At 33.2% G+C, this 14,029-nt stretch overlaps 1 protein-coding gene across 1 annotated transcript in view; it reads right to left on the minus strand.

Annotated features, from left to right (window-relative positions):
• Positions 1-13,096, minus strand: part of LOC134727691 (keratin-associated protein 16-1-like) — a 58,919-nt gene extending 45,823 nt beyond the window's left edge. The window contains exon 1 of the mRNA XM_063592074.1: positions 12,904-13,096. Within this exon, the coding sequence (XP_063448144.1) occupies positions 12,904-12,987 (84 nt within the window). The 5' untranslated portion in view covers positions 12,988-13,096. The remainder of the gene's footprint in view (positions 1-12,903) is intronic.
• Positions 13,097-14,029: the final 933 nt, after the last annotated feature.

Consider the following 14,029-nt stretch of genomic DNA (forward strand, 5'->3'; position numbering starts at 1 on the left):
ATTAAAATTATTTAAAAGAAAATTCCAACGGTCTTATTTATTACAGACAAACTGATACAATAAATTGCTTTGCCAAACGAAACTGGATACGACTGCAGAGGTCAACTCCTTTAAAGACGGTGTGCACAAAGTTGACGGCAACTGTAAAATGCGCTTTTTTAAAAGCTTTAAGCATATTATATTTATATGTAATTTTAATATTTTTTTAAGAAGATTTGTTTTTCATGATTAAATGATGAATGCATGTCATAAGAATCCACATTACTAGTAAGGCAAATTAATATTTAATCTATAAAGCATGAACACACCCACAAAATCGCGGTCATATACAGCTTGTGAACTGGGATGATTTTTTGTATTAAAAAGGTATTATGTAAAAAAAAAAACTATGGAGAATTTCATAAAAGTATCAAAAGCCCTCTCCCTTTTTTCAAAGTCTGATATTTGTTTCCTTTCTGTTAAATTCAATATTTTTTGTGTCTCTGGTCTCAGACCACAATTACTCTTCTCCTTTGCTACAATGCATCTTTTGGTAAAATTTGCACCGCTCCAAACATGAAATAATTGTAACTGCTTATAAATAGACCATATTAGTCTAATAAAATATGCTTCTAGGACAATCCATCAGTGCTTTTTCTTATGAGGGCATTATTAACATGCCAATGGTAGGATATGAATCTTGTATATATGACTGACCGACTAAGGCTAATTTTAGGGGTGGTCGGAGGGGTCCTGATCCCGAAATCCCCGGCTTAAAAACACAAAATCCCGAGATGCAGAATTTAAAGAAATTCATATCCCGAAATCGAAAAATATATTCCCGGATCCCGTAAGGGTCAATCCCAAAATCCCGAGGTTCCGAAAAAGTCCTGATTCCCTCTTATCCCTACCCTACTTTCTTTTTTGCCAACTCACTACTTTCAATTTCAACAATAAGTTTTATGCCCCATATTTTGGCATTGTGTTTTCTAGTCTGCGAATTTGTGCGTGCGTTCGTTTGTTCGTCCTTCCGTCTGTCCCGCTGCAGGTTAAGGTTTTTGGTCAAGGCATGATGAATAATTTATCGTGGTGGAAGGAAGAGAAGCGACACACAAAATGAGGTATTCTTGTTTAATAGTATACATGACAACAATCATACATTGTAGTTGTGCATTGCTAATGTTAAGTATACGTGATATTTGTAGTAAAACCTCCATACTTTCAACATGATTTGAATGATAAGTAAGAAAAAGGCGAGACATTTGCACTCATATTTGGGTAATAAAATGTGTAAAATGTTGACAAAAGTACATGTACCTAAATTTCAATATATTTTTGTATCAGAGTGCCGAAGGAGCATCTTTAACATTTTGAGAGGAAAATGGATATTTTGTTGAATGGGGGAATGTGTTGGGTACATTACTCATACTTTTGCCTGAGGAAGCTGCTGTTCTTTTTGAATCATGTCTTACTTGTTTTCTGGTATGTTGAATGGGGTAGGTAAAAGTATTGTCAACACCAGTCCTGTGTGTTGTTTAAAACTTAATGAACCCTGTTTTTTAATTGTAATGTGTTTCTTCAGTTCGCTGTCTCCTAGGCATGAACCATTCATCTGTTTTAAGACTCTATGATTGATTGATTGATTGATTGATTGATTGATTGATTGATCATGACTGGCTGAATGTCCAATGGCAAATATTACATGCATATTCAGGAAGTTGGGAACGATTTATGCCAATCCTGATAAAAAAATAAAGAAATATGCCTGAAGAAAATTAATAACAGTGTAAGTGTTCCTGCATTTTAACTTCAAATATTTCTTGTAGAGTGAGAAGAGTGTTATGAAACACCAGCAAAAAAGATTAGATTGTTATTCAGTCCTGACTTATACAGTGTTTCTGAAGATGGAGATTAGGTATGTAATAATGAGTTTTTAATTTGATAGAGTGTTGACTTTTAAATTGTAAAAGTTTAATGAGTTACTGTACGTTAATCCCTTTATTGTATAAAAATTCAACAACTGCTGTTCAAGTGTAGCTCGAAAAATTCAAGCCCTTTCTGTGTCCGATTTTCTCCAACACGAGGTTAATGTAGCCTTCGTAGATCAGCGGAATATAACTGAATTATTCGGGTTAGTTCAAGTGCATAGCATAGCCATCTTTCTCTTGCTGTATCCAGAGGCAATATATATATATATATATATATATATAAGAAGATGTGGTATGGGTGCCAATGAGACAACTCTCCATCCAAGTCACAATTTGTAAAAGTAAATCATCAAAGGTCAAAGTACGGACTTCAACACTGAGCAAGACTGTTATTAATGACAATAAAAAGAGTGAATAATATTATATAAACAAAATAGACATCATAAATAAAAGAAAGACAGACAGTTTCTTTATCAAATATAATAAATTTTGGTATGATAACTAAAAATGTTTGAAATTGTTTTGAATTTGTCGTTACTTCTTTCAGATCAGGCCTATCCAGAAGCAAGAAAAAGAACAATTCATAGCACGTACATCTACAGAGAAAGACATGTTTAAAAAAACAGATTTATTTTCAATTTTAGAAAAACCTGTTGAACTTTTACTATTTCTTATCTGTTTATTTTACATTTATATGCTGAATTTTTTTTTTAAATTGCTGCACAGTTTTTCTATTCAGTCCCATATAACAAAAATAGTCAGATCGCAACTTCAAATAAAATACATTTTTATGAATGTTATATGTCATTGAATAGACATGAAAGATGGAAAATTATATAGGAACACATTTTTTATGACCTAAATGTATTGTCAAGGTAAATTTATTATGTGAACATATCAAATATTATAAAAAATACTGCTGGTTTAAAATAAAATTATTCTATGTAGCCTAATGTAATCATACAGATCAGTGTATTTTTTCCTAAACAAATTTTACATATTTTTATAACCAAAATAAATTTATTCTGTGTCTCAACCTTTTAAGTTAACACAACTACTGTACTATCAAAATAAATTTATTTTATATATCATAATACTTTTAATCCACATTGAATGTAGAATAAATTTATTCTGTGTCGCCTCCTTAATATGATAACTGTACTTTCAGAATAAATTTATTTTATATATTATTATACAAGACAAAAATCACATTGAACATAGAATAAATTTATTCTGTGTCTCAACCTCACCATACAGATTACTTTGCTTTCAAAATAAATTTATTTTATATATTATTATAATCATAAATGACATTAAATGTAGAATAAATTTATTCTGTATCACAGCCTCAGCATACAGATTACTGGACTTTCAAAATAAATTTATTTTAAATATTGTTATAATCATAAATTACATTAAATGTAGAATAAATTTATTCTATGATTTTCTCGAACTGATAATAGATATCAAGGCTCTTTATAATAAATTTATTTTATAAATGATAATATACAGAAAGCACCATGCATTAAGAATAAATTTATTCTAAGTTGCATCATTTACGGAGAGTTGAATGAAAATGGACAGTAAAGTGTAGAATTCAGTATAAATTTATTTTGAAATGTATCAAATAAATACTACAAAAACATAATTGTCTTTGTTTTTCATGATTTTTCTCAAATACATGGGTTATAGAATAAATTTATAACGTTCTGGTCTTATTTTGGCCTCTAATTGCACTTGTCAGAAATTAGAGTGAAAAAAGAGGAAAATTGGTTTTTTCCTTTTTTATTCTGCTCTCTGTTAATTACAACTCTTCATTTTATGAGTAAAATTCATAAGGGGATGACATTATTATACCCTCCATTCACCAGATGACCTCCGTATCAAATATCGTCAATCTAGAGAGAAAAAAAACTGCATGTTGGTTGATTGGTTGGGTGTTGTCAACAATGTTTGTGTTTCGTTTATCATTTAAGCATCAGGCCAATGATATTTTAATGTATTTGGGTTTTTTTTTTTGTCATGCCGGGATCTTTTCTAGCTTACTATTCGGCACATTCTTGTCTATATAGCAAAAAAGAACGGGGGGAGGGGGGATAGGAGAAAATACCACCACAAAGAGCAGTTCAGACCTACTTGGAGTAAACAAACAAAAAACAAAAAAACAATACCATGACAAAAAAAAAGAAACGAGAAGACTAACAACAGTCCAAAAAAAGACTCCATGGAAAACTCGTGATCGAGGAGCATGAAACTTTCTTAATGTGGTACCCAACAATTTCACTAAAATTAATTTGGCTCGTTAAATTTTCATAAAATTTTGTCAAAGTACTTACTTAGATCCTTGTACAAAAGTATAAAATTTTAAAGTTTCAAAAATTTTGAACCAACCGTTTTGTCAGAAAAATTACACTGGATATACAAATGTATAGCAGTTTGACAAACACAAATTATGATCAATGAGAAGCTCAATATTCCCTTTACAACACAACGTTTAGCTGACTTTACAGAGTTATCTCCCTGTAGTGTTAGGTACCACCTTAAATGGATTCATTAATTGATTGAGAAATTGGTGTTTAACGCCACTATCAGGCACTATTGTTTGTTTTTGGTTTTTTTTCGTGGCGGTCATTTTTTATTTATTGGGTAAGCCGGAGTGCCCGAAGTGAACCATCGACCTTTGGTAGAAAATCTGACAATTCTAGTCAATAAAAATTGGAGTCGAGCGCACCTGCCACCTGCTCAGTGTTGACAGGTTAATGATAAAGTAGTTCGACTACTTGGACCATTCGTCACTAAGGCCCTTTCTGAAATGGAGAGGAATAACTTATAGATATATAAAAAAAAAACGAGATTATCCATATGTAAGTGTTGAAATAAACTGGGTATTGAACACATTGTGTTCCCCTTCACAATTACGAAATCAGTAATTTTAAATTATCCATTATACAAATCTAGTTTTTCAAACGATCAACTACTTTCCATTCCAAGTTTAAACAAATGTCAAAACCTAGCTCCTAAGTTTTTGTCAGTAGTCTTCGACGTTTAATGAAACAATATTTTGATTTTCAAAAAATATGGCCATTGTCCGTTAAAAGATTACATGAGCGTAACTTGTCTCGATTATCCAGACGCTCCATATGCATATATGTAGATTTTTGGCTGTAAGAACGATAACTCTGGTTCATCGAGACTAGAGCGTAACAGACATGTTTATTCACAATAAGAATGTTTACTCTTTGTCTCGTCTGGGACGGAGAGCGAAACTAATTTCTATGGAACGCCACATCTGTCTTATGTGGTAAGTTCTGATATTACGTTATGTTGTTTTATTATTACTTGATGATATTTTGTCTTTACATAATATGGTTTTGACATTACACAATGAACTATGAAGTTTTGATATAGCTCAATATCTAATAGTCATTACTTAATTATATTTCGATATTGCATGATATGGTTTCGTATTGACTTTATATAATTTTGTCATTACGTAATATGGTTTTGTCATTACTCGATGTGGTTTCACAATTTTTTAATGTGGCTGTGTCATTAGACAATGTGGTTTTAACATTACTCGATGTCTATGTGGCTTAACATACATAATGTAATTGTTTTATTACATGATGTTGTTTTGTTATTTCGTAATGATGATTTACCAATTCTTTATATATGGCTTTAACATTTCATAATGATGTTTCAAAAATTGACGATTTAACACTACATGATATGTTCGTTCCAGTAATTGATGTGGTTCTGTAATTCTTTGATGTGGTTAGCACATTACTTGGTGAGGTGAAACCACGTGAGCGGTGACCATTTGGGAAAAACTAGTTCAATTCTTAAAACCGATTTCCATGATTTATGTGCCTCGGATGAGAGTGGTCATCCATCAAGTTGGAGTTCAAATTAAAGTTCCGGTTTCTGTTCGACTTACACTTCGAGTTAGTCTTCGATTTCGCGTTAGAATTCAAGCCATAATTAGAATTAAAGTTCGAGTTAGCATTGAGTTTCGAGTTGAACTTCCGGTTTGAATGTAACGGTAGATTTCGAGTTTCAAGTCGACTTCAACTTTAAATTTGAGTAACTTTTGAGGTAGAATTTGAGTTAGATTGCGAATTTGAGTCTCATTTAGATTAAGATTCCAAGTGAACTTGTATGAGTTTTTGAACTATCAATCAGGGTTTAAATCCAGTGGATGTAAGCAATTAAAGGCAACCGTACGGCCTTTAACAAATCGTGTAGTCGGCTATAAAAGGCCACCACGTGGAAATGTGAAATAATTCAAACGAGAAATGTAACGGCTTTATTTATAATTTATAGTTTGAAAGTCGAGTGCACCAATTTGACAGTCGTGCGTGCCATTTTGAAAGTCACGTTCACCAGTTTGAAAGTCATGCGCACAAGTTTGCAAGTCATACCCACAAGTTTAAAAGTCGTGTGCAACAGTTTGAAAGTCGAGTGCAACAGTTTAAAAGTCAGGCGCACCAGTTTCAAAGTCATGCGTACCAGTTCTTGAAGGTCGGGAACACCATTTTTGAAAGTCTTGAGCACGAGTTTGAAAGTCATGCACGCTAGTTTGAAAGTCATGCGCACAAATTTGAAAGTCATGCGCACGAGTTTTCAAACTGGAGCGTGTCAGATTAAATCTCCGGCTCCGTTATTACGTTTAATACTGTACTGGCTGTATTTTCAAAATCTTTTTTATTGGCGCCTCTGTTTGATTTAATTGTAAGTGTGTTTGAACGTTAAATTAAATTGCGTTGTATGTCTGTGATGTATGCTGCTGGATCCCAGATATGGCCACGTTAACCAATAATTTGTGTTGCTTCCCTAATTTGGCAATATTAGGGAACATTAAACAACTTTCATACAAGTGGGCGTATTAGCTAGAAAGAAAACCAGATTTAAACCACCACTTTTTTTTAAAGAAACAGTTGCTTTTCTGCTGTTTTTTTAAACAATGTTTTTTTTCCTCCAATTTTTACAAAAATTAACAAGGATCTTCGTTTTATAGATATGACTATGCATAAACATTAATGGAAATAAAATGAGACATTCTTAACTTTTCAAACACAAAACTTATGCAGAACTGACAGACGGACTTGTAATGCTATAAGAAAAATAGTCTGTGTAGTATCATCAAATAATCAGATTCAATGGCATTGAACCGGAATAAAGTCAAGTACATCCAATATTTTGATATACCGATTACAGATATTAACTATCACTTGTTTACAGAAAGATTTGATCGTTTTCGTGGATTTTTTGTGAATAACGTACGCAGCAACAGATCTTTCACGATCCTTTTCACGATCATCAAAATGCTGTAACCGATCTTTCACGATCCGAAATATCAATGTTTTACAAAAATTACCGTTTTTGCAAAGTTTCTGAAAAAACTTAATAAAAAAAACGGTTAGAAATATTTTAAACAGTAATATTGAATGGTATTTCTATGCGAAAAGTAGTTTATGTTTAGAAAGTTGTGTTCATACAATCTTTTCTTGTCATACAAATATGTTTAGGTGATTCATTGTCTTTCTGTAACAGAGGATGTCGCTTAGTTTTGATTAGACGAAGGGTTTATTTTAGTAATCAGAGTACAGATAGAGTGCAGGAAATAACTACAATGTAAGTAGTTATTAATAGTACTTATACATTACATTTATATAGTTACAATATTTGGATGACAATAAAAACACAGTAAATTTTAAAAAAAAATACCATATTTTGTTTAAAACTGGGCACATACTCTGTCCTACCCCACAGGTAACTGGGGAATAGAAATATGGTCACTCCAGGTCTTCTTCCAACCGACAATAAAACTATTGCCAAGTGGGGTGTCTGTTTGGCTATGCGGAATGTATAAGTACGCAGCCACATCCGGTCGTTATGGGGACGTTAAATCCGATGCCTCGAGTGCCACGATCTCTGCACATGATTATGCACCCCTGTGACAACTCTTTGAGCGGTCCGTAGAGATCCTATTGCAAGGCAAAATGTTTGTCCATATCTAATATACCCTCAGTTTCCAGTGGCAGTCTAAATTTCCTAGAACTGCTTCCTGTGTGGCTCTATTGCAGGACTTACCTATTGTACTTATTGTTAATTTATTCTCGTACTGAAAATGAATGAAATATTTGCCACTGGACGTTAAGCAACCAACAATAAATCAATCATTATATCTCATTGATACATTATACAGCACTTCCGTTTGTACCTAGCCATGATGGTGTGAAAAAGGTATTGCCGAAGGGGATTTTTGACAACTCTGAAAGTTGGAGGGGATAGAAGTGACAGACCTTTAATTTTTTTAAATCCATGATTTACCCCACCTGTTGTTTTTTTATTCAAGCAAGCCTTAGGTCTAAAGCTCAATTTAAATAAAAGTTTAGTTTGATTCTGTTAGCCTGTAGAGAAGAAATTTACAGGCCCGAAAGCAATATTACAAGCGTGGGCTGATCGGCCTGTGGTAAAGCGTGAAGACTGGACTCTGAGAATTAGGATGGGGTAGTGGATAGGAATGTCAGACTAAAACTTTGAACATATTTTATAGAAAACCCCTCATATACTCCTCCTGGGGTGCTTGTCGTTTGTTCGTTTCAAAATCATACCATACACCAAATGCAGTTAGCTTACTGCTTACAAAATATGAGAACCTAACTCTCTCAACACGAGGTATCGGATGTAACGCTCATATTCTGACCAAGGATTTGTACAGCCCACACAGCCAAACGAACCCCCAATTGGCAAAGGTTTTACTGTTGGTTGGAAGAAGATCAAATTAACCATATTTCTATTTTCCGGTCACCTTTTGGGGTACCGAAAATGTGAGATGTCCAATTAATCGCGCGATCGATTGACGTAGGTAACGTGCATTTGCATGAATGTAATGTGTTGACGTTACGTTTTGTATAGTTACAAGTAACTTCATTTATATATGTAGGACTATACAGTGCGATAGGGATGCTAAAACGCGATGGTCACGCTAAAGTGTGATGGCCTTCGCTAAAGTGCGATGGTCTATGCTATTCAATGGAACACACTTAAGTCCGATGCCGCGATTAGCAAAAGAGCGGGTTTTTTTTCGCGAAATTGTGATTGTTCGCGAAAGTATGGACGGAGCTAGAGATTCATTATGTGATAAAACGTGCATAAACAGTGCATTAAAATTGGTTTCAGTAAAAACGACTGTTATCATTTACTGATTATTTAATTAGTGAAACTTCTTCATGTTTTTATTATGATTTTTTTTTTATATAAAACAAAACAGAAAAATCAGCAGAAAGTCAACAAAATGAAACAAATTAAAAATTGCATACTCCGAAAAAGTATTGCCTACGCGACTAAAATGAAAATTTGAAGGCACTTTGCATGTACAACGTTACGTTTTGTTACGTCTGTGTTATAGCCACTCCCATAGTACACAAAAGAGACAACGTCACTGACTGAAGCCTATTGTTCGACGTCAGGAAAAAAACATCGCCCGAAAATCGGCCCGTGGCACAGAAAATATTAAATAGCATTATTACGCTACAAGCCGTTTGTACAAACAAAAATGGACATGCCGGTTCTTAACTAGACAAGAAAAGTGAAACAAATGATCCCAATCCGGAACATTTTTGGTCGGTGCTAGAAGACTTCGAAAGCGGTGGAGTTATTTTTCAAAAAAAAATCATCCACAGTAACAGAAATGGAAACCTTTGATTCCGCTGTGTCGGCGGAGACATACGTGTTTCTGTCAGGATACTGGAAAAAAATACTTCACATAAACATAGAAACTGAAGATAGTAAGGGGAAGGTGTGTACCGTAAAAGAGAGCGAAAACGGCAATATATATATTGAGTGTCAAAGAATTTAATTCGTCCAAATCTAATTTAAAAACTCCTATGTTTTTAATCCGATGTCATTTACTTGCGTGAAATAAAAGTTACTTTTTAACTTTCTAATTGAATTATTTTATAAAACAATAAATTATTGTTTACAATATGGCTCTTCATGTCTGTGAAAGAGATGGATACTCGTCAACAAGACAGTAACCTAACGACCAGAGGTGTTGTATCATTATAGGTTAGACAATACTTGGTCATGTTTTATGAAGATTTAAGCCCAAGGCGAAGCCGAGGGCTTAAATCTTCATAAAACATGATCAAGTATTGTCTGACCAATTTAGAACATATTCACACTTTCGAGTGAACTTACAAAATTAGCCTTTCCCATTGTAATATTCAAACCTTAAAAAGAGTTCACATTTTATAATGAACCAATGGTAGAACATAGGTAATAATTTCAATGGATGGAATGAAATAGCACTGACATAGTTTGTGAGGACCGAATGGATAAATTGTTTTTCTTCTGCTTCAGGTAAAATTTAATACTAACATATCTTGAGATTTTTTTATTTTAAAAAAGCAACACAATATTATATAAATCCCCTTTTGGAAATTTGATTTATAAATATAAAACTCTGTATACGCATTTAAATTCAGACCATTCAACGTGAAATACTTACTTTTTTATTGATAAATTAATATGTATTGTGTTTCTCTATAAAAAAAAATCCTTTGTTTTATATATCAGCAGTCTTAAATTGTTTTCTTGAAAGAAAAAAAAAATCCTCCAAATGCCCGGTTTATAACAAAAAAATATTATTTTACCTACATCCTTACTCCCATTGTTTTTGTTTATTCTATATTATGTTTACCATTAGAAAATTTATGAAAGTTTGCAAAATTCAAAATAATTTGTTTTAATGTTTGCTCTTTCATCTTTAATCAGAAGGCTGTTTTCCAAGGGAAAATGCCTCAGGTGGTTGTACACTTCATTAGTGCAGTTATTAAGAGTTCACTTTCATAATTAACTGACAATGAAAAGTCTTTCATGTATAGCATTTCATAGTGCATGGAAAACCATGTACTATGAAAATTAGAGGGCAAAAAACTGACTTTTCATTCGACGAGAAGGGGTGAGTATGTTCTAATAATATGATATTCAATGAGACAAGTCTCTATCCAAGCCTAAATGTCATTAGTGTAATTATAACCCCGTGAATTCCGACATGAGTCCGTGAAGTTCGGCAGGGGTTGCATTAAAATTTTAGGTCTATAATTGACGCTATGGCTGCTTTAAACGCAAGACCGTATAAAAATATATACAAATTTTTTTACACAAGTTTACAGTTCGAAAGCTAGGGAAAGACTGCACAAGCAACAGTTTACAAAACATAAATTAAGTCAAAGATAAGGGTATTAAAACATTATAAAAGGTTCTCATAAAATATAAATATAATTGTCCAATGTTATGTACTGATAATAGGATTATTGTCCTCCGGCTGAACTTAGTAAAATAGCGATAATTGCTTTTGTAATTCAAGTTCTTGATACATGTATTATCTCGCACTTTTGACATCCATCGGATTAAGTTGTTAAATAGTAAATCTATAATCTCTTTGGATATTTGAAATAAGAAACGTTATATTTAACAATGAAACAAGAAATATTCAGCTAAAACTAAAAGGAGAAATATTCAATTTAAAACTGAAACGAGAGTTCATAGAAATATCAAATCTTAAACGAGAGTTCATATCAATATTAAATGTAAAATGGGAGTTCATATAAAGCACTTTTTGAATTATGGTAAAAGTTCCCAATGTCACTTTTCTTCCGGTTATATTTAACTATTATAGGTAACCGTATGGCTAGCCCCGCAGATAGTAAGTATTATATAACGACCAAAGGATATCAAAATGACCAATGTGAAACAATTCAAACGAGAAAAATAACGGACTGATTTATAAACAAAACAATAAGCTAAAAACAAATAAGAAGTCTACGATACAACTATCAACCAAAAACCAGAAGTCCTTTATGTATGAACATAATACATGTAACATTTTGACCTCCAACGTGGAGCCTTGGCTTCCGTTGCATAACAAGCTATATTGGACCAAGAAATGACTAGTGTAAAACAATTCAAAAGAGAAAGGCAACGGCATGATTTATAATCACTACCATAGGCGAAAACTAATATAAACAAAGCAAAAAAAACCAAAAACATTGCTTGATCCTTATTCATGTTACACCATCGCACTTCACCGTGTTAAACCATAGTTCTTTAGCGTGTTAAACCATCGTACTTTAGCGTGTTAAACCATCGCACTTAAGCGTGTTAAACCATCGCACGTAAGCGTTTCATATGATCGCGCTTAAAAAAAACTAAAAAAACATCGCATTTTAGCGTTGACCATCGCACTTTAGAGTACCATCGCACTTTAGAGTCCTACATATATACATGTAAGGTAACGTAACGTTGTGAAATAAACACCTATCGGCACCAAAGGCAAAGAGTTCATAAAAGTTTCAAAACACGATAACACGACATAATATAGTGGCTATTTCATGGCGGTCAGTTCTTATTGGTGTAAGAAGCGGATTGCCCGGAGACTACCACCGACATTTTGTAGGAAAACTGACAATGATAGTCAATTAATATTGGAGTCAACCGCCACGTGTGGGATTCGAACTCAACCTCAATTTTGATAGGCAACACCGTGTATCATCGTACAGCGGATATAGGTACTAACCAAGCGGGCGTGAGCGATTTTGATCTAACACGGTAACAAAAATCTTTTTGTTATGTTCACATAATATCAATGTGTACTTCAACCTAAACATAATTAAGAAATAATTCTTTCATGCCATGCTCTATGCTCATTTTAACATGGGTAGGCATTATATTTGTTAATATCTTAATACCGAGCGTTAGCGAGGTATTAAATGTTTACAAATATAATGCCTACCCATGTTAAAATGAACATAGAGCATGGCATGATAGAATTATTTCGATTCTAATAGGAATATTTTGAAGTTTTGTTCTTCGAAGCGGACCTATAGTGACGTTCGAAATGTCGCCATTTTGATATGATGAACAAAAACGTTATAGAAAAATCAACAGTTTATCAATAAAAAAAAAGAACAGAAACATTTAAACTTACTTTTAGAATGTTTTTATTTAATTTCCTAGCGAGCAACACCAACAAAAATGTCCATTTTGATCTCTGGCGTTGTTCAAAATTCATCTGACGTTGCAATTTCAATTGTGACGTCAATCACGTGCAGCCCATGTTCTATTCAAATTAGAACATGGCTTTGTACCCAAAGCTAAAGAAGAACGTCATATTAGAATTGCTGTTTTAAGAAATGATTTGGTCGTAGGTTGATGGTTAGAGATGTCTCACTATTTTCCCAAAATAAAAGAGATTACTAAAACATTGTAAAAGCATGTGCAAATACTTGTCAAAGAAGTAGGCCCTCGTCTCATTCGATATAATTCTATATTCATTCCAACTCTTTTTCTGATAGAAGGTCAATGTGTGTGTGTAATAAGTATAGCTGTTTCAATAATTGGCATTGAGATCTTTCATACCATAATTTATGTTATTTTTCGATATTTAATCCCTAAAAAAGTGTTGTGTACGGTGTTAAGCTGATCGACCACATAAATCCTTATGTACGGTGCATAATTGTGTTGTTGTACACCGTACACAACAACAATTTTTTTATACTCGTTTATTACCCAAAATGATTCAAGGAATGAGTAATCACAGGTAGGTTTATGATTGGTGACTATTAATTTTGCCCTGTATTAGGTTTTGTTCAGATAAAACATGTAAATGTCTGAACAACTGTATCGAAATTGAAAGTTGGTGTTGACATTCACAACTATTTGCGCTTGTACAAGTTAATTGTTCTGATAAGAATATCAAATTTGTTTTATGAATAGGAAAAAATCGATGCAAAAATAATTTGGGAGCAGGAATTTCAAATGTTTAGAAATGTACATTAAATATTGATCAAGCAAAACAAAGATTTTCGTTACCGTGTAAGGTCAAAATCGATCATGCCCGCTTGCTTAGTACTTATATCCGGTGTACTACCGTGTAAGGTCAAAATCGATCATGCCCGCTTGCTTAGTACTTATATCCGGTGTACTACCGTGTAAGGTCAAAATCGATCATGCCCGCTTGCTTAGTACTTATATCCGGTGTACTACCGTGTAAGGTCAAAATCGATCATGCCCGCTTGCTTAGTACTTATATCCGGTGTACTACCGTGTAAGGT

The sequence above is a fragment of the Mytilus trossulus genome, chromosome 8 (assembly GCF_036588685.1).
Source record: "Mytilus trossulus isolate FHL-02 chromosome 8, PNRI_Mtr1.1.1.hap1, whole genome shotgun sequence".
Classification (NCBI taxonomy): domain Eukaryota; kingdom Metazoa; phylum Mollusca; class Bivalvia; order Mytilida; family Mytilidae; genus Mytilus; species Mytilus trossulus.